The sequence below is a fragment of the Mastomys coucha genome, unplaced genomic scaffold, assembly GCF_008632895.1.
Source record: "Mastomys coucha isolate ucsf_1 unplaced genomic scaffold, UCSF_Mcou_1 pScaffold12, whole genome shotgun sequence".
Lineage (NCBI taxonomy): Eukaryota > Metazoa > Chordata > Mammalia > Rodentia > Muridae > Mastomys > Mastomys coucha.
In genome coordinates, this window is record NW_022196894.1 from 29,261,469 (window position 1) to 29,285,546 (window position 24,078).

Genomic DNA, 24,078 nt, shown 5'->3' on the forward strand with positions numbered 1-24,078 from the left:
AGAGGTCATTTTAACCACAAATATCTCAGTTGGTAAAACTATCTTGGAAAGAAATGAGTATACATTTGAAGGAAGTTTAAATAGAAAGGAAGATTTAAATGATTTGTTGTCTTTCCTGTCCTTGTGAGTGTAAAATGACAGGGAGTAATAAAGGAATTTAAGGTTATTCAAAATGAAAACCAAGAAAATTATAACTCTAGTGAGCGCCACTTCCCCAGATGAAAGACTGCCACAGAAAGCTGTTTTTCAAAAAGCTCTGGCAGTCTTCCATCCCAAAGGTGACCGGTCACATGACTCAGTCCACAGCCCATTATGAAAAATCTTCTAACTTCTTTTGGTTTATCTGAGTTCCGTTATGCCCCATATCAGAAACAGAATACAAATAACTTCATAGCATTCTAATAACATTTCTTCCAATTTCAATCAAGTCAGTGTTCTATGAATATAAAAAGATAATCTGACTGAGAAGCCTCAAGCAGAGCCTTCCTGGAAGAGACACTGTTAATCCTCTGAACACAGGGTCAGGTGAGAAGATCTTCTGGAGTAAAAAGATTTTAGTAGATCCTGAGGGCTTCAATATGAGATCCCATGGTTCTTTCAAGATGAAGAGTTCTTTAAAAGCTGAAGTTCAACTTGCCTAAACTTAGAAATGTATCATTAGAAAACATACTCTTCTCTGTAGCACACAGACGATTACCCTTCAATGCTAGTATTTCCTGCTCTCTAGGCAAGTCCTTTGTAATTGTATGAGGTGCTGGCTGGGAGCTCTCCAGGATTTACAAGGACTGTGAGTCAAAGGATGCTACTAGGTGCTCTCTGAGTTGAGCTCCATCAAGTTGAGCATCTCATGTCTAGGAAACCTCTCAACTATACTCAGGATGCCTATCAGGGAAAAAAGAAGAAAGAAAGATGCTATAGGGGACTTATTTCTTTTTAGCTTTACAAAAATGTGTGGAGATACTTTGGCTGAAAGTGTGTCTGTTTTTCCTTTGTGTTTCTGGTACCCACAGAGATTGCTGGATCCCTGGAACTTGAGTAGCAGTTGTGGAGTCCCCATGTGGATGCTGGGAAATGAACCTTGGTCCTCAGAAGAGCACTCAGTGCTCTTAGTGCATTGAACCATCTATCAAGACCAAAGATACTTTAAAGATACACCTTTGCATTGGGAAAAAGCAATCAATCAATCAATCAATCAACCAACCAAACAAACAAACAAGACCCAAGCCCTAACTCATTTAGTCACAGCCTGTAACCTGGGTTATTTCTTTGAGGCGAGAGTCAATGCTCCTATTTTCTGTTCCATTAAAATTGCCTCCATGGTTGAGATAGTTTATAAATGTTGAGATGTACTGTAAATATACAACGAACTAGCCTATTTCCTGTTTTTGTTTGTTTGTTTGGTTCTTTGAGAAGGGTCTTATTGTGCAGGCCAGATTGGCCTCAAACTCAGAAAGATCCATTGCCTCTGCCTCTCTGCCCCACCCCTGCTCCTGCCTCGTGTTGTGTTTTATTTTACTTAAGCCTCTCAGTCTCTTTCTAGTTCCCCACCTCTTTTAGTTTCTGTCTTTCTATCCATCTCTGTTCCTCTTTAGCTTTTGTATACTAGCCCTTCTGCCTATTGTTTTTGGGTTTGCTTCTAACTTATGGAGATGTCCGATAGAATCCAGGAAGTGTAGACGAAGGGAAAACAAGACACTGCTCAGCCCCAGCCTTAAGCAAGGTAACCTCTGTCCTTAGTACTCTCCTCTGCAAAGTGGAAGAGCGCATCAGAAAATCCCTTAGGTTGCTGAAAGACTAAAATAAGTTAACTTTTTAACACAGTATAGAGTGCTGTCCCAGTATAAGGGATACAGGTTAATATAGAGCCTAAGGATGTACAGCTGTATAGAGAAGCCTGGTGAGCCTGCATTTGTAAAGCTTGACTTCAGTGCCTGATTGCCTATTGAAGAGGACTAACTTCACATTTTAAAGGGAATTTAAAATGGTGTCAGTGTGTAGTTTTTATTCTGAGAATTCTCTGTGATGGTTATTTTTAAGCATCAACTTGATACAATCTAGAATCACCTGAGAAATGATTCTCAGTGAGGGATTACTGCTATCAGATTGGCCTATGGTTGGCCTATGGTTGGCCTGTGGTAACGGCTGTGAGAGATTGTCTTGATTAAGTTCATTGTTGTGGGAAGACACAGCCCACCCTGGGTGGTACCTTGCCGGGTCCAGGGTCTCAGATTTCTTAAGGGTAGAAAGTGGGCTGAGTGCTAACAAAAATAACAAGCAGGTGCTCATTCTTTGCTCTTGACTGGATGTGACAGACTCCTTCAAGCTCCTGCCTTGACTTCCCTGAAATTGATAACCCAGTAATTACTCCTTATGGGATCTAAGGTTTTACTTTTTGTCAGAGTATTTCCTCATAGGAAAAAAAAAAATGAAATCAGAACATTATCTGTGAAAGTGAGACCAGAGGTGGTATCATCTGAACTGGGTAGACTGGATTCTTGAGGTAGATAAAATGGTTCTAATAACATTTTGGTATTCAGCTGGGACTGAAGTTGCTCAGAGTTGTGGCCGCAGATGTCCAGTCTTCTGTCTTGCCTCAAACTTTATATCAAGGAGGCCCCGCTGAGCGCATTCAGCATCTTTCTCATAGGAAAGTCCCACCAGCTTCTGGAATTTTGGGGTGTTAGACCAGCCACAGTAAAGAAGAGCTTGCAGTCTCTGTGCATCTTTCACTGGCTGTTTGAAGTTCTGTGCCCTGGGCAGGTAGACTAGCCTGCTTAAGGACCGACTAAAGGCAACCTCTGAAAGCTCTCTTTCCCCAGTGGAATGGTCTTAGACAGAACGGAACAATTTTTTCCTGAAATAAGGTTTCAGAGGTGCAACTGCTCTGGTTACACTTTCTCCTAGACCCTGGCTTTCTAAATCACTCTTAAAGTGTGCTGCCAAGATTTGCTTCCCTGGGCTGTCATGGCTGTCCTACTGTCTGCTGAGATGAGGCTACGCTCTACCCTCAGTTGCTGTATATTCTATGAAACACTTTTTTCAGGCCATGAGGCACCCTAAGAGACTCCAATTTTTTCTTGTTACTGTTTTTTTGGGGAGTTTGTTTTGTTTTGTTTTTTAACAGGGTCTCAATTTTTAGCCCTAGCTGGTCTCACACCTGCCTCTGCCTCTGGCGTGCTGGGATTATAGGTGTGCACCACCATGCCCAGCTCCATTTTGAATAGAAGGATCACTGAAGCCCTTGTATGGACCCAGAAATGGCTCCATCAGTCACCACCACCCATCCATCACAGACTGTTAAGTGACTTCTTCCTTAGAGTTAAAAAGGAGTAGAAAAGCAGCCCATAAATTTGACTGGAATAATCTGAGACTGTAGGGTCCTATGGGCATTTTAAAACTCTACCAGGGAAACTGGGCTCAAGAACTCAGACACTCCAGGCCAGGGAAAGGCTTAACTTCCCTTTCATCACCCACAAAATAAGGGATATGTAACCCTTCAATGGCATGGCCCACAACGACCTGATACCTGGTGTGTGTGTGGGGGGGGGGGGGGGGAGGGAGTGGGTGGTGAGGGGGGAGGAAGGAGGAGCCAGGGCTCCTTGGCTCCTGGAGCTTTGGCTCAGTTCAGCTCTTTGCTGCCTGTGCAGACTCCCGGAGTGCTTGCCAGCCCATCTGTTTGCCCTTTTGGACTGGACTTTTGACTTCCTGAACTTTGCAGCTTTGCTCCCAGACCTGATACCAAAGGCTCCCTCCTGGAACTAGTTCATTATCTTATCATACCGATTCTACCCTGGCCCATTTCTGAAACCTTTTGATCTCAGCTGTAGCCTCTTTAACTTGTATTCATCCTGTAGTCTACATATACTCATATAGATAGGCAGATATATTTCCTGTGTGCTAGGAGATACTGAGAGTAACTTGCTAGGAGATACTTAGTAACTAAGACTGGAATAAAAGAAGCTACAACATCACTTTAGCCAGCTACTCTTAAGTGACAACTGGCTGCCACTGAACTGCTGAACCTTGTCAATTTGTTATTATCCAATCAACTCTGACATGATGGAGCGATACAGACATGTCTACCTACGTTTCTGGCATAGTGTGCTAGCAACACTATCTGTGGTCACTTTCACCATTCTTTACACTATTTCTCTTACAATGCAAGCTGCTCTAAGCCTTTTTGACAGCATCACATCTTTTTGGCGATTGTCTTGGCACAGCCAGTGTACTGCTACTCTATGGGCCTGAGAGCTAACATTGCCATAGAGTCTGGCAGGATCTGTTTTTCTTGCTGAAGACAGGCAGGGGCTTAGGGAGCAGGGAGGAAAAACTAGATGCAGAGCTACAAAGGTAGTCTGGGAAGGAGCATGGCTGGGAAAGAGGGTTTGAACCTGAAAGTCAATATTCTTTGAGATCAAATCTCTGACATATCAGAAACAGAATGGGAAGTTTCGTCTTTCGTTGCGGTCTTTTGACTCATGAGGCTTTTAAACTATACAACAGAAAAGTTAACTTGAAAATTTTGTGGTCAGATTTAACCTCTATTCTCTTATTTAAGGTTTGTGGGTATATATGTATATGTGTATTTTTAATAAGGAAGTTGGAAAAGTCCTGAGGTTATATATTGAGCCATATGCATTTAAGTGCAAAATGTAGGGAAGAGTTTGTGAAAATAAAAGCTAATTTGGAAAAATATGGATGTCACTGCTTTGAATGCTCTGAGATGGAGTCTGCTTCTACCATGGTTCCTGGTACTTCTTCTTCCTGTACTCATGCTCTTGAATGCCTGCTTTTTTTTTTTTTTTAAAGAATTATTTATTTATTTTTATGTATGTGAGTACACTGTCACTGTCTTCAGACACACCAGAAAAGGGCATCAGATTCCATTACAGATGGTTGTGAGCCACCATGTGGGTGCTGGGAATTGAACTCAGAACCTCTGGAAGAGCAGTCAGTGCTCTTAACCACTTAGTTACCTCTCCAGCCTGAATACCTGCTCTTGGAAGGATATACTAAGTCAGCCCTTATAAATGGGATTTCTGCCCTCATTAAAGAGGCTGAAGGGAGCCTGTTTGTCTCCCTTTTCATGAAGAAGCAGGAAAAAAAGACACCATTTAGAGCAGCAATTCTCAATCTGTGGGTCATCTATGACCATCAGGTATTTGCATTATGACTCATAACAGTAGCAAAATTATAATTATGAAGTAGCAATGAAAATAATTTTATGATTGGGGTCACCACAACATGAGGAACTGTGTTAAAGGGTCACAGCATTAGGAAGATTGAGATCTAATGATTTAGCGGAATGGGTTCCTCACTACATGTCGACTCCCCCAGTGCTGACTCCCCCATCGCTGTGATAAAACTCTTGTTTATAAATTAGCTAGCTTTAAGTAACCAGAATGCACCAAAACAATGTTTCTTCTGCAACTAGGGCATGAAAAATACTGTGGTTTCTGCCTTGCCGCCTTGGATCATTTGTTCCGGGGAAGTCAGTCCCTGTGTCATGAAGACAGTGAGGTAGAGAGGTTTTTCACTGTGAGAAACTGAGGCTTCCGGCCAACAGCCATGTGAATTAGCCATGTTGAAAGAGGCTCAAGACAGTGTCTGGTGGTGTACACCTGTAATCCCAGTGCTGGGGAGGTGAAAACTTGAAGCATTTCAACAATTTGGAAGCCAGCCTAGTCTTCACAAAAAGTTCCAAGCCAGCCAGGGTTATATAGTGAGACCCTTTCTCAACCCTGCCAGCCTCCCAGAACCTCCTGGGCCTCAATGAAAGCCTTCAGATGACTGCAGTTTCTTGGCATCCTAAACCAGAGCCACCCAACTAAGAGGCCCCTAGATTCCTGTCCCACAGAAGCCGTGGTAGTATGGATTGTACTTTTAAGTTCCCAAGCATCAAGGTATGTGTTATAAAGCACTCAGGAACTAGCACAGAGGGACAGAAATGAAGTAAAGTCTCCTTATATTCTACCTGGACCTGTCCTAGGCTTTCAAGGAAGAACAAATGCTAGGTTCACTCCTGCTTTTGGACATTGCTGATATCTATATCTACATCCACATCTATCTATCTATCTATCTATCTATCTATCTATCTATCATCTATCTATCTATCTATCTATCTATCTATCTATCATCTATCTATCTATCTATCTATCTATCATCTATCTATCTATCTATCTATCATCTATCTATCTATCTATCTATCTATCTATCTTTATCACAAAAGACAGCCATATGCCAGTAATCACTGCCTCTTTTGTTTGGGGCAGGAATATGACATCATTGAGGACCAACACAAATTTCGATTTTAGTCCTCAGGGTCCCCTGGCAAGAGCTCACTGAACAGTTTTTGCTGTGGGGCCCTGGGTCCTTGAGAGCACAGCTTAGATCTTGCTATTTCTACCCCCATTCCCTTTCTTAGCAACTGAACATATACGGACAGAGTGAAAGCGAGGAGAGGACAAACTTCCCTGCATCCCGAATTCTAAGAAAGGCTATTCTTAAAATGGTTCCAGGTGGACCAGAGAGATGGGGGTTAAGCATGGCTCCTTATGGGAGCCATTGCATTGGCAGCCTAACAGTGAAGTCTTGACAATGATACAAAGCCGTTAGACCTTTTCAATGTTAAATAACCTCCACTCACCTACTAAGATCCTTTTCTTTCAGGAGCCATCCTTGTTTGCTGTCTGGTCGGATTTCCTCTCAGCAATGTGGCTTTTACTGTTGATCAAGATCCCAGTACGCCTAATGCAACAAACCAAAAAAAAAAAAAAAAAAAAAAAAAAAAAAAAAATCTGCTACCAACGTGCTTGTTCAAAGTCCTAGTGGAAAGCGCCCTGGGTTGGAGAGCTGAGTTGTGCACTGTGGCCACTGATCAGCTTATTATCTAGCATGTTAGGATTCTAAGGTCCAAACCAAAAGTGAAACCCAGTCATCAGCATACCTGAGTTACGGTTACCATGCAAGGTTCTTCTCTGACTTGTCCATTGTCAAGGGCATGGATAAGGCCTGTCAGGTTTATTGAAAACCAAGAAAACCCCTCATCTTTCTCCCCCTTTCTTTTAATTAAAACACACTTACCGATGGATTGACTTTAAATGTGTATGCGCATGGAATCCAAAGGACAACTTAGGGGAGGTTCTCTCCTTCCACCACGGAAGCCCAGCGACGGAATTCAGGTCATCAGGCTCAGAGACATGAACCTTAACCAAGCGAATCATCTCAAGGCTGGATCCACTTGGATCCAGCCTTATGGTTTGACACACATGGATCTCTGTCTGCATTTCTGGTTCTGCCTCAATAACTTTTGACAACTTTGGAAAAATTCTCCTGGGCTATGGAGCAGAGAAGTTCCTGTTGTTCAACAGCAGCTCCAAGAGCTGGGCAGTGACTTGGAGAACTTTTCCCTTCTGGCTCAACTCTAGAGCAAGGGTCCCTTGGGACTGTTTGCTAGCCTCTGAGGTGCTTGAAATTTAAATTAGGTGTGAGGGCTGGCGGTAGCTTAGCCTCTGGGGTAGGTACAGGTGAGAGGCTTTCTGTTTCCCACCTGAGATAGGGTTTCTTCTCTGTGTAGCTCTAGATGTTCTGGAACTCACTTGTAAAGCAGGTTGGCCTCGAACTCACGAAGATTAACTTTAGCTTTCTGGGATTCAAGTCTTGTGCCACCACTGCTGGCCCGGGGTAGACAGGTGAGTTTCTTAAAGGGACTGCCATAAGATGGGTAATTCTTGGTAGCATCGCTGGGCGGGGACACACATTCATGAACGCACAAATGAATGCAGGCAGGAATGAGTGAAAAATTAACGACTGAACTTTTCACCCGATTAAACAGCTCATTCTAGGAGTTAACCATTTAGACCTAAAAATCCTCTGAAACCCTCAAACGGTTAGCAAACTAATCATCACTCTCCGTTTTACATCCGGTCCTTAATGAAACTCCTCAAACCTTTTTTTGACAAACGAATAATTTAAAAACCAGTAAAAAGTGGAAGACGTAGACTACCCTTTCCCCTCCTAAGTCCCTTCTTCCTCTGCCCCTTAACGCGGGTGACCCGCACAGTCCGCGCAAATTTCTTTTTCCCTGCTGGGGATCCACCCCGGGGCGTGCCAGGCACTCTTCCTTTCTTGAAGTTGGCCAGCACGTGTTCAGCGAGGTTAAGGGATGTCTTAAGCTTGTTTCTTGGATCTAGCGCAGGTGAGGTCACTTGTCTCTTTCAAAGTCTCCAGCATCTCGAGTCCGGCGCTAGTTCACAACCGCAGGCCACCCCAACGTGGGCTAGGGCGACGTGCAGGCTAGCTGTCCCAAAGCCACTTCGGGCCACCTGTAGAGCGCGTGTCAACTCCTTTGTCCTTAGAGCCGCTTCGACTGGAGCTCCATCTCAGCAAGGCGCTTCACTGCGGATGCTTAAGGGTCCTCCTTCCAGTACTCCAGCCCCCCTCCCGACCCTCCTCCCTTTCCCAACCCCTAGGTAGCAGCGCCCAGAGCCCCGAGCTCGGAGCGAGCCGCCTCCTCACTTCTCATTGGCTGAGAGCGTCGGGAAAGCAGTCACGTGGGCGCGCGGCAGGCCAGCTCCAGGGCCGCCATCTTGGCGGAAAGTTTAGGGGGAGAGCGACTGGGGGCGCGGAAGGAGGCGAGGTTCCGGGGGTGGGGCGGCCCGGAGGCGAGCGGACGAGCGGGGGGCCGCGGGCCGCGGCGAGCGGGCGAACGGCGGCGGCCGAGGCGGCGAGAGCGGCGCGGGGGTGCGGCCGCCGAGGGGAGCTCCTCCCCCGTCCCCTCACCCCCTCAGCTGAGCTCGAGTCGGGGCGGGGCGGGGTACGTGGAGCGGGGCCGGGCGGGGAGCTGCTCCGAGTCCGGCCGGAGCGCACCCTGGGCGCCCGCGTTCGCCGCTCGCGGGAACTTTGCGGCGGAGCCGCAGGTGTGGAGGCCGCGGAGGGGTGCATGAGCGGCGCGAGGGCTGCGCGGAGAGCAGCGGCTGTCCGGTCCGGCCCCTGCTGGAGTCGCCGCCGGGAGGAGGCGACCGAGGAGCCAGGCAAGCGAGAGGAGGGGGCCCGAGCGGGCCGGGGGAGCAGCCCGGCGCTTGGCTGGACGCTACGCTGCTGGGCACGGGCCGGCCCGCGGCAGCAGGTGGGGAGCGTGGCAAGCACGCCGCGGCGGCGGCGGCCCCGCTCCTCCTCTTCAGGTGCTCTTTGCGGAGGGGAAGCTCCGGCGGAACATTCCGAAGCGGGCTGGAGTCAGATCTTAATCTGTAGGGGCATAGCGACCCCCGAGAACCAGCTTTTTGCCTTGGCTGACACTGCCGGGGGGCGTTGAGGCTTCTGGTTTTCTTCACTTGGGAAAACTTTGGAAGGTGGGCAGTTCCACCAAGGTTGGAGTTTTTGTTAGTCGAGAGTTTGGGGTGGGGGTTGGGGGTGGGGGCCACGAATGGATTCCGCGATTCAGTGCTTTGCGTTAGTTCAAGTTTTCCTTCCTGTTTTGTGTTTGTAAAGGTGTGTGCCTTCTTCCTGGTTCTGGAGAAAAATGCCTGTCCGGAAGCAAGGTGAGAATTTATTTTGGGACTGTTTTGTGGCTGTCACTTGCTGTAACGTACATCAGTGTTCTGGTTACTGTTTTTAAAAGGTTTGTGTGACTTTGATAAATCAGCAGGCTCTCGCCTTTATTCCTTACGGTATCTAAGCTTCACATCATTTCAGAAGGTGGAAACACCTAGGTGGCTGCACACACCTTCTTAACATCCACGGTGATTACAGAAGCAGTCAGCCCCCTACCATGTCTTTTTCAAAACTTCTTTGCTTTAGTATTTCACTTTATCATTCATAGCTACACTATTTTGTGAGCAACTAGGAATTAATGTTTAGAAACACTTACGTTTTGGTCATAGGAACAAATTGTAGATGACTTGTTCATGTCTACTAGGCATTCTGAACCGAAGTCGCTATCAGTTTCATTAGATGGTCTTTAGTCTTGGAAACTGTTAGTTCACTGCTAACACAGGCTGCTCACTTTCTCCTTTCTCTACTGTGATATAAAGCCTTTAAAATACTTGTCTTAGTAGGGAATGGAATATGGATGTAGTGATGGCAGCTCTTGACTTGGAGGTTCTGGGGAACTTATAGATGTCTTGTAGAGGTAGCATGTAGCACTTTTATGTAAATATGAATGCAGATACACGCAGAGCCTTAATACATACATGACATTTTCACCGTATTTGTCTTTTCAGATACCCAGAGAGCATTGCATCTGTTGGAAGAATATCGATCAAAACTAAGCCAAACTGAAGACAGACAGCTCAGAAGTTCTATAGAGCGGGTTATTAACATATTTCAGAGCAACCTCTTTCAGGCTTTAATAGGTAGGAATTAAAACTTTTTTACTTGTGACCACAGTACTAATGCATGATGCTTCTCTGTTATGTTAAATTTAGAAAGACAATGTGATTGGCTCTCTGGACGGTCATTAACTTAGGACATCTCTAGTGAGTTTATGTTTTGCAGTTAGGCCACCATCGCTTCCAGAATGTTTAATTACAGAAAAACTTCCTGGTATGGTGATTTCTGTGCACTTTGAGAACACCGTTTCATGTCTTAGAGTTAGTTGTTGAAAGATGGACAAGTTGTAGAAATGTTTTAGGAACACCGATTGTAACAATTGAACTACTGTTGTTTCTGTAGTTGACTTGTATGTCTCTGGAATCCTTGGAGGTAATTGAAGGATTCTACTGTGCTTGAGAATAGTCGTCTCTCTGATAAACACTTCTGTTAAATTTGGCATTTGTGAAATACGAATTTTAGACCTGGAAAACAATCTCAGAGGTGATGCTGTCTATAGAATTACCTTATTCTATAGACAGTATTGTAACAGTCTTGTTCTTTTTTTTTGTTTTGTTTTGTTTTTTATTCTTCTGAGACAGGATTTCTCTGTGTAGCCCTGGCTGTCCTGGAACTCACTCTGTAGACCAAGCTGGCCTCAAACTCAGAAATCCGCCTGCCTCTGCCTCCCAAGTGCTGTGTTTAAAGGCATGTGCTACCACTGCCCCCAAAATAGTCTTGTTCTTACCTGTATCTTAAATATGAGATAGTTCATTATTTTAAAGAGTTGGACAAATAGTCGGAAGTCCTGAATTTAGTTCCTGACACTGTTAGTGATTAAATATCAGGAACTCATTCAGCCAGTTCAGGCTGTTGTAGTAACTATAGACTGTGGGTGGCAAATCAAACAGTGGACTTTTAAGACTTTTAAAGTAAGTTGGTTTGTCTGTCTCAGACTCCTTTTATCATGTACTTTCAAAGTTTGCAAACTACTGAATCAGGTGATTTATTGCTTTTAGGTTTAATAATAAGATTTTTAAAAAAACTAAGTATCGACTTTCTTTTTTGTTGTTTTTGTTTGTTTGTTTGTTTGTTTGTTTTTTTCGAGACAGGGTTTCTCTGTGTAGCCCTGGCTGTCCTGGAACTCACTCTGTAGACCAGGCTGGCCTCAAACTCAGAAATCCACCTGCCTCTGCCTCCCAAGTGCTGGGATTAAAGGCATGCCCCACCACCGCCCGGCCAAGTATCGACTTTCTAACATGTTCAAATAAGACCTATACTTTCTCACTTATGTTCATATTTTCAGTAACTTTCCAGCAGATAGGCCTGACAAATGTGTGTGTTGATAGAGTATTGTGTGTGATTTGAACACTGTTGTCAGTGTGTGCCTTGTTGGATAACTTACTGCTATATCGATGCTCTTGACTGAGTTTAGTCTCTTACAGACTTGTTAGACCTTGCAACATTTTAGAATTTACTGTTATTACAGACTTAAAGGCATGCATTATGGGTGGAGAGATGATGAACTGCCAGTGTCACCCATCCTCTGGGATTGTCAGCGTTTTGGTAATGTTAGAGTGGACACTTTTGCATTTTTTTCCCAAGCTGTGAAGTCCAAATAGATCATCTAATTGGTTCCTTGGAGGAAAAAAAAAAACAGCAAATGAGGAAGATAAAAATAATATTTTAGTTATGTAGTTTTCTAGATCAATATTAAACGTAGACATTTTTATGTAATAGAGACATGTTAGGAAAAAAAACCCCAGTATGACTTGTATGTCCTCATTTACATATACATGTACCTATAGACTGTAGTCTTACTGTATGGGAAAGCTGTAACCTAGGAAAACTAAGTAAATAGAATTGATCCTTTTCATGTTATGGTTGGACTTGCTGTGTTTTGAGGCAGTTGTTACATATTCTTCTTGCCTGTTTTGAATGTTCATTCATATGCATAGTTAAATCTTGATAATCTAAGTTTGTACTAGAGAATTTTATCTGTCTTTATAATTTTGTTATGGACTTACTTTGTTATTTGGGCTTACTTGTCTTTTAGTATCTGTAGTTAAGTAGTATCAGATTTAGTGGAACAAAGGTAACGAAGTTAGGCATGTTGAAATAAACAGGTTTGGTTTTTGTGCATTATAACTGAGTTGATGATAGTACTGCACTAATACATTCATTCTTGGCACATACTATCATTTTAGCACTTGAAGCTGAGGCTGGAGGATCAAGAACTCTAGGCCAACCTGGCTAAATAGTGGGTTTAAGAGGAGTTTGAGCTACATAGACCTTGTCTGAAAATAAAACAAAAAACTAACACCACAAAATATTTCTCATGTCTGCTTCTCATTCTGAAACTTTTTAAGCTGTTAAGATTTTGTCCTTTATATCTTTACCATTGTCTTTGAAATAGTTTTGCAGTGTGCTTTTTAGCTGGTAAATTGTCCTATGTTGAAAACCAATCCATTTTGTCCAAGTTTATAAGTGAAAAATTGTGGACTCGGTGCCTTTTCTACAGTGGTAGCACTTTTTATTTTCTAAGCTGGTGCACGTGAATGAATTATCTAGATTTATAGGAGACATCCATCTCAATGGCCAGAGCTAACAAAAAGTCATTTGGTAGTTAGGTTCTTGACTATTGTTTGGAAATCAGTTTTCTTAGGTTTTAGTGTTTGTAGCAGGGAGGCATGTTGTACACTGAGTATTTGTAATTTCATTATTATTATTTATTGATTCTTTGAAATAAGTTAGTATTGAGTTTTCCTGAAATTAAAGTGTATATATGAGTCTTTAGGGTTTGGTGGTAAAATGTTAAGTCTTTGCTCCTAGTTGATATATGCATTAGCTTTCTGATACTTTGGGGTTATTGAAAGGACAGACTACATTGTATCTGTTCTGTAATACCATTTAAAATTTTATTTTTATTATACTGAGAGTGAGAGTATGTATGTGTGTGTACACTTTTGTGTGTGAGCACACATATAATGCTTGTGTTGACTAGAGAATAACTTTTAGGAGTTTGTTTTCTCCTCCTGTCATGGAGGATCTGGGAAATGAACTCAGATCATCAGGGTTGGTGGCAAGTGTTTTTAAATCCTGAACTATCTCACTGGACACTGTTTTATATGTCTGAAAGTAGGTGGTATCTTATACATGAGCAATCACATCTGACTTGTATATGCTGTTATGAATTGGTTGTTTGGTTGTGGGTTTAAAGTCTGTTTGTATTATTATTATTATTATTATTATTATTATTTGCTGGCATATGAAATAGTGATGTAACTTACAATTGACAATATTCTCAATTTAATAAGATGTAGAAAATGTTCTGGTACTTGAGTAGTATTGTTGAATAATAATTCAAAACTTTGAAAATTCTTGAAAAGCAATCAGATTTGAGTTTCAGCTGAGTTTGTCCTCCTCCTTCCTTTCTACCTCCCTCCCTCCCATCCTTCTTCCCTTCCTTCCTTCCTTTTCTTTCTTAAGACAAAGTTTCACTATGTAACCTTGACTGTCCTGGTACTCCCTATGTAGATCAGGTTGGCCTCAAACTCATAGAGATCTATCTACCTGTCTTCTAGGTGGGATTAAAGGTATGTACCACCATGCCTGGCTTCAGCTAAGTTTTTTCTTTAGAATCAAGTATTTAAAATTATATCAACAGAACACATTATTTGCACATTTGTTTAGAATTTAGTCACAGACATATTTGGTGATTGTTATTGTATAAATAGAAAGTAGTATCTTTTTGTCATTCATTCAAAACATCTTTGAAAATGTAATGCCTATCCCATAACCAGTATTACATTTGAAAGTTTGGGGGTTAGGTAGACTCCACATGGTTTGATTACATCAGAATCCAGATACTCAGATTATAAGGTGTCTGGGATTCTGTCAGAGTGCCCTTGGGAGTCTGGAGGTTTCATACCAAGTCTACCCCTGGAGCTGTTTCTTAACACATCGCTTTCCTTGTAGACAGGATTCTGGCTTCAAGACCTTTCTTTAAATCCTTGGGTAAATTTAGTCATGTGATTTGCATGTTTTTATTTTATTGTTTTTTGTTTTTTTGTTTTTTTTTCCGAGACAGGGTTTCTCTGTGTAGCCCTGGCTGTCCTGGAACTCACTCTGTAGACCAGGCTGGCCTCGAACTCAGAAATCCGCCTGCCTCTGCCTCCCAAGTGCTGGGATCAAAAGCATGCGCCACCACCACCCGGCTTATTGTTTTTTGTTTTTTGTTTTTGTTTTGTTTTTTGTTTTTATTTTTTATCTGCAATAAGTAGCAAACTTTAATTTTATTTAAGAGAAGGCATACTAGAGATTAAACCCATGCTAAATAAGCACTCTATCATTGGGCTACAGTCCCAATTTTTATTATTTTTTACTTGTTTTTATTTTTAAAAATATCTACAGTTCATACCCCCTACTCCCCTCTACCCCCCAACTTTCCCTGGGGAATCCCGACTTCATGTTGCTTTTTTTTTTCTTTTTTGTAAATAGTTCACTGAGTCCAATTAGTACTACTTCTTTGCATGGGCAGCATACCCATACCAGTGGCCACACACATAACGAAAATGATTCTCTCTGCCTCAGCAACCATTCTCTACTAGGAGCTTTTCAGCAGCTTGTGGGGTCTTGAACCCCTTAGCTATCCATACTGGAATTTCTACTGGCTTGATCTTATGCAGGCAGCCCCAACTTCTGAGGGGTCATGAGGGCACTGGCCGTATTCAGAGCTTCTACCCTCCTCTTTTCTACCCCATCTTGTACAGTGTTCCTTGAGCCTTCATGGGAAGGACCTGTTGATAGTGATGTCCTGTTTGGGTCTGAGCATTCCTACTTATCCTGAGCCTTTGGGTCAGGTAGGAACCTCTGCATTAACTACTGCCCACTGTAAAAAGAAACCTCTGGCCAAGGTTAGGAGCTACACAGGTCGGGGCCAGGGTAACCATGTGGAGAGGCTGTAGTGAACCTTAGTTATAAGTTAGATTTTTAACATGTATATTTGAAGTTTACAAAATGATGTTATGTGATTCATAGATAAATAGTAGAATAGAAGTATAGTGAGGCAGTTAGCTTATCTTGCATACTTTTATTTTTAGTCAAAAGCAGCTAAAATCTGCTTAATTTGACAAGATCCCTAATACTGTTCAATTTTATTAGCTTTAGTCTTAATGTTGAACATTAAATTCCTATATCCCATTTATTTTAACCTCTTTTCCTGGGTCTCCCTCACCCACAGATTGATCCCTAGCATATTTAAATTTTTCATTCTTCCTTAAGCATTCCACGTCCAGGTGAAGCCAAGCAGTGTTTTTATGTGTCCAGCTTATTTTAGTTAGCACAGCTTCTCTAGGTCCATTCATGTTGTTCAAGAATGAGTGTGTACACAGTACATCTTTAAAGCTTCTGGACCGTTACAGACATTGAGATTGTTTCCGTGTCTTAATGCAATATGAGTATGCGGCAGTGAGCGTGGGCATGCAGATATCTTTACAAGGTGGTGATTTTATCTCCTTTGCTTGTATCTATTCCCAGTACATCAGGGGTTTCTGGGTTGTCTGGTAGTTCTATTATTGATTTCTTTGGGAAACTAATACGGTTTTTCATAATTGCTTCACAGATCTAAATTCCCTCCAGTAGTGTAGTGTGCTTTCCGTTTTATTCTTGTTACTGTTTGCTACCTCTTGTGTTTGTGATGATGGACATCTGTGTAAGTGTGAGATGTTATCTCATGATGGCTTTAATGATTTTGAGCTCCTTTCTGTCCTTCCCCTTCATCATTTTTATGTCTGTGGGAAAAATATGTTTAGATTGTTTGATTCTTTTTAATTGAAGCTTTGTTTTTCCTAGTCATGGGTTAAGACCTCATATAACCCATGAAAATTGTATTGCTGAGGCTGGTATAAAAAGTAATAATGGCTGCATTTTAAATATTTCACTTAGTCCTCAGTCCTGTGAGGTATATTTAACAATGAGATGGCTATACCATTTTATAGATTAGATGTCTGAGGTACTAAGAAATAACTAGTTTTATCTAAGAACTTTCAGATACTAACTTGTGTAGTATAAAATTGAATTCTAATTTGAATTCAGAACTTTTACTTCATTACTTAAAATATTCCTTGTCATTATGTTCACTGTCATTACATTAAATGAAATAAGCAGAATAACAGGTTTAAGACATGCTGGTCTGTGGGGTTGGTGGGTTTTTTAATTTTTAAAAAGTTGATTTTTATAATCAGGATTTAAGAACTTAGCATTCTCTGTAGGTAAAATCAAAATTGTGGTTTTCTTGCTGTAATGGAGGTTATATTTTAACCTGTTACTAACTGTATTTTTAAGTGTATGGTAGTTGAGTAGGAAAACATAAGCTATGGATTAGACTGGAATTAAGAGAATTTTGTTTAACTGTGCATGTAGTGGTTTTGATTTAATTAGGCTGTGTTGTTTATTTGCTTACTCCAGTTGCAGCAGCATGATTTTGCTGGATCTGGCTGAGTTTTCTTTTAAACCATGGACTAACAGAGCTGTAAAAGCATCTGTAACTACTGCTAAGCTATTTCTTCTGTGTACCATGGAATCTTTCCTCCTGATAGGATGGAGGTGGGGCCTGGGTATTCCTTCTAATTGTTGCATCTCCACCTGGAGTTCTTTCTCTAGCCTATCTCTTGACTTTTTATGGTGTCTGTCTCTTTGTGAGTCAGTCAGTCTCTTTGTCTCTCGCTTTCGAGCTCTCTAAACATTTTACCTCTGAGCTATATCCATGGCACTTTAAAAACTTTTAAAAAATTTTTGTACAATGTCTTGCTATGTTGACCAGGATGGCCCCTAAGCTTGCCTTGTAGCCCAGGCAGACCCTAAACTTGAAGTCTTCCTGCCTCTGTGTCCCAAGGAGCTCCAACATTGACTTTTTTTTTTTTTTTTTTTTTGGCTCTTTTTTTCTGAGACAGTTTCTCTGTGTAGCCTTGGCTGTCCTGGAACTCACCCTGTAGACCAGGCTGGCCTCGAACTCAGAAATCTGCCTGTCTCTCCCTCCCAAATGCTGGGATTAAAGGCGTTTGCCACTACTGCCTGGCGCCTGACATTTTTTAATAAAATAATTCCCTCTTGATACCTCCTTTAAAAAAGATTATTTTTATTTTGTAAGTAATAGTGTTTTGCCTGCATGTATGTAGATGTACTACATATATGCAGTGCCCATGGAGGCCAGAAGAAGGCATTAGATTCCTGGAGCTGCCTGGGTCCTGGGAACTGAACCTGGGTCCTCTGGCAGAGCAGCCAGTACTCCTAACTGCTGAGTCATCCATCTCTCCAGCTCCTGCTCTTACATTTTTATATAATGTCTTCTATTTGGGGTTTACCTGATGTTTGCAATTACATTCATATTTTGTATTCTTGGCTTAGGATTCTGTATATCCGGAAGTATGTGGTCACCTTCCCTTCCTTGGAATTCCTAACAGGAATTTTGGTCACCTGGTTATATGTTGTCTTATTTCTCTTTCTAGTAGCTTTTTCCTTATAAGTATATGTGGACTGTATACATATATTATTACTCTTGAGCAAAATCATAAAATTTGAAGTAATTGTTACTTTGGTTGTTGAAAAGTGATAGTTACCTAGTGGTAACATTCCTCTGTGTTTCCCAGTTAACACTTGGTATTTTATGTAATCAGAAGCCCTTTTTGTCTGTGTGCCATGAACTTTGCAGAGCTTTGTTTCTTTCAGTGGTTTTCATTTTTACCATCCTAATGATTTTGATGTGTAGACTCTCTCACTTTATAGCTCAGGGGTGCCCTTCTCAAGTTTTCTCTTGTGTTTTTATGATGTGTCTCTTTTCTTTAGCACTGTTGATTTTTGCATAAGGTGTGTTTCAGGTTCACTTTGTAACTACCTCCATACACCTCTTAAAAGGAATATTCACATGTTACGCAAATGATGTCTGAAAAATGGAGATAACTTATTTTTATGTACCACTTTGACATCTACCATATTTCCAGTGTGTGAAATATAAATTGGTTATAATCCTGAAATTTTGTAGGTTATTTTCTTTGGGGATCCAAGTGGCTTTTACAGTGTACCTTGATTTAGAAATATGCTGAGGATCTTTGGCTGTCAGATGAACTGATAGATGGTTTTCCTTCTGCCATGACAGGTTGTATTTCACTGTCATCCTGCTCTCTAGATGTATTCCCTGTAGCCCTCCAAAATGGAATCTATCATAAGGCTAGTATATGTTCTGCCTAAAACATTTAAGGTTAGACAATCTTAGTTTTTGGAAAATACAAGTAAATTGTTATTCTCTATATCTGTACAAGTACTTCGATTTTGTAAAACATCTTACACAAACAAAACAGTAAAGCTGTTTTCTATGTGAGAACTGATTAAAGTTGGCATGTAAGGACAGGCTGGCAAGATGTCAAGGCTCAGAGCGCCTGCTGCCCTTGCCAAAGAACTTGGTCAAGATCCTAGCACCTATATGCTCACAAATACCTGTACCTCTGTCTTCAGGGTTTGCAGTCATGTGTACATATACATTCTGATACACACACTCAAACATACAAGGTATGCACACACACACTCAAACTGAGATAGGCATGCATACAAAAATAATCAAAGTAAATCTTGAAAAAAAATACAAAGTTATTATATAAGGTGAAAAATGCATCTAGTTAATATATAATGACTATAACGTTTTTTCCTCTAGTGGCATAATGTTTAAGTTTCTTTAGTTGAATACAAGATGAAATAATTGACTTCTTTAGAATTAAAGTGCCCTCTGCATAGTGAGGTGCAGCAGGGAGTCCCACTGTACCCAGTGCTGAGACTGAGAGAGGGCAGGCTTCTTCACCTCATCTCATGTGTGCGCGCGCGCGCGCGCGCGCGCGTGTGTGTATGTGTATGTGTGTGTGTGTGTGTGTGTGTGTGTGTGTGTGTGTGTGTGAGTGATAGCCACTTATTTGGTGGGCTGACAAAGAGAACTGCTTTGTGTATGTTGGGGTACTGCAGTTGAATTTGTATAAATGTTTGAATTATCTGTGCCGTACATAATTGCTTTTATTTTTTCCAAAATTTACCAGCAGATTTCTTTCAGTGTCAGTTTTTTATCATCTTTTTTTGTTTTGTTTTGTTTTGTTTTGTTTTGTTGTTTTTTCTCTGTTTTCCAGAGAAACAGGGTTTCTCTGTTTAGCCTTGGCTGTCCTGGAACTCAACTCTGTAGACCAGGCTGGCCTCGAACTTGGAAATCTGCCTGCCTCTGTTTCCCAAGGGCTATATTTAAAGGCGTGTGCCACCACTGGGGGACGTTTTTTTATCACCTTAAATGACTGTTTACATAACAGATTTTTCTGTTAATAGCTTTCCAGGAACTGAGCTTTTTAATTCAGTTTTTTCTATGATTTGATAAACATTGCATTCATAGGCATACAAATGTGCACATCTACCTCCAGGGGGTTGTTCTGTTTTGCATTCTTTATTATATCCATAGGATAAATTGCCAGAAGTTAATTAGTAGGTGAAAGGGAATGCATTTAAGGCTTTCCTTGTAATTTGTAAAGTACTCTTACTAATGTTATGTCAATGTAATATTTTAGGCAGTATATAGAAAAATTACTGGTTTGACTTAAACAGTGTAGAGTGTTATATATCTTTTAATATTATCTCCTCTGATTTACTGATTGTACTCCGAGATATTTGATCTTTTATTTTAACTTCTGAATTCCCTGTTCATGTCATTCTATTTCCTCCTACCCTTTTTTCTTTATAATTAACATGAGGCGTACCAACCCTGTCTGACATGTAAATCACAAATAACTACTCTGGTTTGTAGTGTATGTGTAAGCTTGGATTTTAAAATCTCATGTTTATTTAGGGTTAGATTTCTCAGTTTAGTTATGTGTTTTATGTTTGTGGTGTCATTCCTAGAAAGGCTGTCCTTGATACTTAATCCCCAAGATTATTATCTTAATCTGTTTTCAGCATTTATGAAAGTATTCACCTACATTCAAGACTTTTAAAAAACATTTTAATTTGTGTGTATTGTTTATTACCTAGCAGCGCACACATTTATTTATTTATGTACAACATGTATACATATATACACACGTGCACTAAAAAGGTACATTTTATTAAATGTTTGATGGCTGTGGTTTAAGATGCTATAGCAACTTAATTATATATGTAAATTTCTATTACTGAACATGTATTCAAATTGTGAAGGAAACATTGAAAGCAGTATGAGGGTCATCTAAAGTTGTCTGAGCAAGTACAGTTAAAGGGTACATCACTACAAGCAAATCGACTAGGAAATTGATGATGTTGATTTTTTTTCTCAGTTCTCATTTATTCATGTGTTTCAATATCCAATATCAACAATAAAGACTTCTCATACATACTTTTATATATACATTGTGAAAACAGTATATATAGAAAAAATTATAATTAATGCTTCAAAAATTGTATCTCTCACTAGAGTGTCATTAGAAATTAGCACATTTACTACCCAGTGTGAATAATAGCCCTTCAGTAAACCTAGGTAGCCATTAATTTGGATGCTTACTTAAAAATAAGTGAGTACAGTGGTAAAAAGTGCTTGGTACACTCCTGTATATTTACACAGAGTTGAAACATGTCCACTAAAAACCTACTTGTAGCCCCCCTTTCTTGTCTTCCTATCCACCATAGTGTAAATAGTTTCTGCCACACACTCCTATGCCCATTCATGTTCTACAACAGGTCCAGAGACACAGCCAAATGACATGGACTGAATACCTTGGTAATCATGAGGCAAAACTCTTTCCTCAAAACAAAACAACACACCACAACACACACCATAAAACCCAAGGCGTTGGGGATGTAGCTTAGAAGGTGCTAAAATACCCTTGTATAATTTATAGGAGCTTTATTAGTAATCAGTAAAAGTTAGAAGGAGTCAAGATGTTCTTGATAAACAAAGTGCAGTGCAGTAGAATCATACAATACCGAATATTAGCTATAAAAAGATAAAACCCAACAAGTCATAAAAAGACAGGAAACTTAACATGTACTGTCAAGGGAAAGAAGACTGTCTCCAGAGACTACTTTGAGATAAATTCCTAAAACTGAGTTATTTGGTGAAAAAGGGGGGTATGCATTTAGGGCTTTTTGTTATGAAATGCTCATACAAATGATATGCCAGTTTAATTCATATGGAAGATTCCAGATAGAATAGAGGTAGCAAAAAGATCAGTAGTTTCCAGAATTTGGGAAGTAGAGGCACGCAAGATTTTTAATGAAACTCTTCTGTTTGGTATCAGACTGATGGATTAATATGTCAAAACAACAAGTGTGCATTTTAAGTCAGTCAGTGTACAAAGTGATCCTAATGTAAACTATGATCTTTAGATAGTGATAATTAATAGCTTGTCTTTAATAAATGCAAGATTCTAACAAGCTATTAATAATAGGGTATGCAGGGTTGAGGAAGTAGATCTACTTTCCATTCAATTTTTCTGTAAATCAAAGTTTACTAATTTTAAAAAGATGTATGAGGATATAAATTCATATTTTAAAACAGCAGTTTACTCCATAATAAAATAACTTAAAATTGTATAACAAATTAAAATGTTTACTGATACGTACACACCCCCACCCCCCACTAGACCACTAAAGCCAGGGCTTTGTATATGCTAGGTAAGTGCTCTATCACTGAGTTACACCCCTACCCTTTCCGTTCAGTTTTCTCATTATTCCCAAGACATTTTTGTTGTTGGGTTTTAAAATATATATATATCGTTACTAATTTTTATTAGCTTTTATGTGTATGGGTCTTCATGTGTATATACCATGTGCATGCCTGGTGCCCATAGAGTCCAGAGAGGGCATCAGATCCCTAGGTGTTTTATAGATGGTTGTTTGGTTTTGCCCTGTGACCCACCACCCTTAACCAGGGCCACTCACAGGCATGGGTGTAAAGTTTTCCACCAGAATATGGGTAATTTACAGGTGGCTATTTTATCAAAGACAGCAACTTCCTCTTTCCCAACAGCCCTCTGTGACCATTAGCTCCTTGAGGTGAAGCCCTGTGAGTCCCTTCCCCATCTGTGACTGTTTACGGGCTGGTTGTGTATAAGCCCTGTGTGTATGTGTACCACAGCCATGCCCATAAGGTAGCATTTCATAGGCTGCCTTCTTGTGATCAGGCTCTTACATTTTTCATCCTAGAACTCTTCTGTTTTCAGGTATTTATTGCTTTGTGGTAAAGTACATAGAATATAAAATTTAACATCTTAATTTTTAATTATTTTCCTTTCAAACTGAAATTCTCTTTTTGAGCAATAATTATGTCTCCAGCAACAAGCAAGCAAACAAAAACCCTCGTAGCTAGTGCCTCATGCCTGTTTTACAGGAACCCTTGGGCTCGACTCCTAGTGAGCATTTCACTTTTTGTCTCTGAATTTGGTATTCTGGATACTTCATACAAATTGAATGAATATAATATTTGTCCTTTTATGTATGGCTTATTTAAGGATATTTTCAAGATTTATCCTTCCACATAGAATGTATTAAGGACTTAATTCCTTTTAAAGGCAAATTATATTTCTTTGTACATACGTATTGTACTTTATTCATTCAGTTTTGAAGGAGAGTTTCACTTTTGGCTCTTATGCTGTAGTGACCATTAGTATACAGATCTGTCAGTCTGGTTCAGTCTCTTTTCTCTATGTATACAAGGAAGTGGGGTTGCTGGATCACATGGTAATTCTGATTTTTGTATTTTCAGAAGCCACCCCTTCCATTTTCGGTAGCAGTTTTTTCCATTTACACGTCCGTTCATGAGTAGTGAAGAAGGGGTCTACTTTCTTCATATCCTATTAGTACTTGCTTTTTATTTTTTGTCTTGTTTTATAATAGCCATTCTAAGTGGTGTTAACTCAGCTCATTTTGTATAAATCCTAATACAGCTAAAATAGGATTGATATTTTATCCTCCAGCTGCAGGAGTTTAAATAGAACAAATTAGGAGGGGCTATTTGAGGGGCTAGGGCAGTGGCTTCCCATTAAGAGTACCAGCCACTCTTTTGGAGGACCCTGGATCAATCTCTGCCACCTGCAACAGACTGTAACTCCAGACCCAGGAGGTCTGACACCCTCTTCTTGCCTCCAAGGGCACTGCATGTATATGCAGAGACTTGTAGGCAAACACATCGCACACAAAATTTTAAAGAAAAACCAGTCTAACTAAACTATATATAACTATATATAGTTAGTATTTATTAAATATGTGCCAGGAACCAAAGCCCTCTCCTCTTCAAGAGCAATCTTAGCCATTGAGCCATCTCTCCAGCCCAGTAATAATTTTAACAGCTGGTGAGATGGGTTGATTTCATCTTCAGTGTACAAACATTAGTTTTTAATTAGTACTTACTTGGTTGGGGTTGTTTTGTTTTGTATATAGTTCTTCTGGTTGTTAAAACTGCAAACAGAACTACTTTGTCCCTACTGTTTTGTGACTTGTGGGGCTTCAAAAAATTTTATTACATTTCATTTATTATAATTGTGCATGGGTATGCAAGTGCCACAGTTTGAATGTGGAAACCTGAGGACAACTTGTGGGAGTCAGTTCTTTCCTTCCACTATGTAGGTCATGAGGATTGACCTCAGGTTATCAGGTTTGGTGACAAGCACCTTTACCTCCTGAACTATCTCAATGGCCCAATGAAATATGTTTTTAAAGATTATAATGGGCCAGGCAGTGGTGGCTCATGGCTTTAATCCCAGCACTTGGGAGGCA

General features: G+C 40.6%; 1 protein-coding gene and 1 long non-coding RNA gene across 14 annotated transcripts in view; one reads left to right on the forward strand and one right to left on the reverse strand.

Moving 5' to 3' along the window:
* Positions 1-7,218, reverse strand: part of LOC116085803 — a 28,219-nt gene extending 21,001 nt beyond the window's left edge. For both annotated transcript variants that reach the window (XR_004116729.1, XR_004116730.1), the window contains exons 1-2: positions 7,084-7,218; positions 6,647-6,747 (exon numbers count right to left, since the gene is read on the reverse strand). This is a non-coding gene — a long non-coding RNA (uncharacterized LOC116085803). The remainder of the gene's footprint in view (positions 1-6,646; positions 6,748-7,083) is intronic.
* A 115-nt stretch (positions 7,219-7,333) lies between these two features.
* The window catches only part of Dlg1 (discs large MAGUK scaffold protein 1), a 204,817-nt gene continuing 188,072 nt past the window's right edge, over positions 7,334-24,078 (forward strand). For 5 of the 12 annotated variants that reach the window (XM_031363611.1, XM_031363614.1, XM_031363618.1 and 2 more), the window contains exons 1-3: positions 8,905-9,032; positions 9,490-9,539; positions 10,221-10,352. In XM_031363611.1, the coding sequence (XP_031219471.1) occupies positions 9,521-9,539; positions 10,221-10,352 (151 nt within the window). In that variant the 5' untranslated portion in view covers positions 8,905-9,032; positions 9,490-9,520. Of the gene's footprint in view, positions 7,465-7,576; positions 7,692-8,633; positions 9,033-9,489; positions 9,540-10,220; positions 10,353-24,078 lie in introns of those variants that run through there. The other 7 variants (XM_031363612.1, XM_031363617.1, XM_031363619.1 and 4 more) reach the window with 4 other exon arrangements.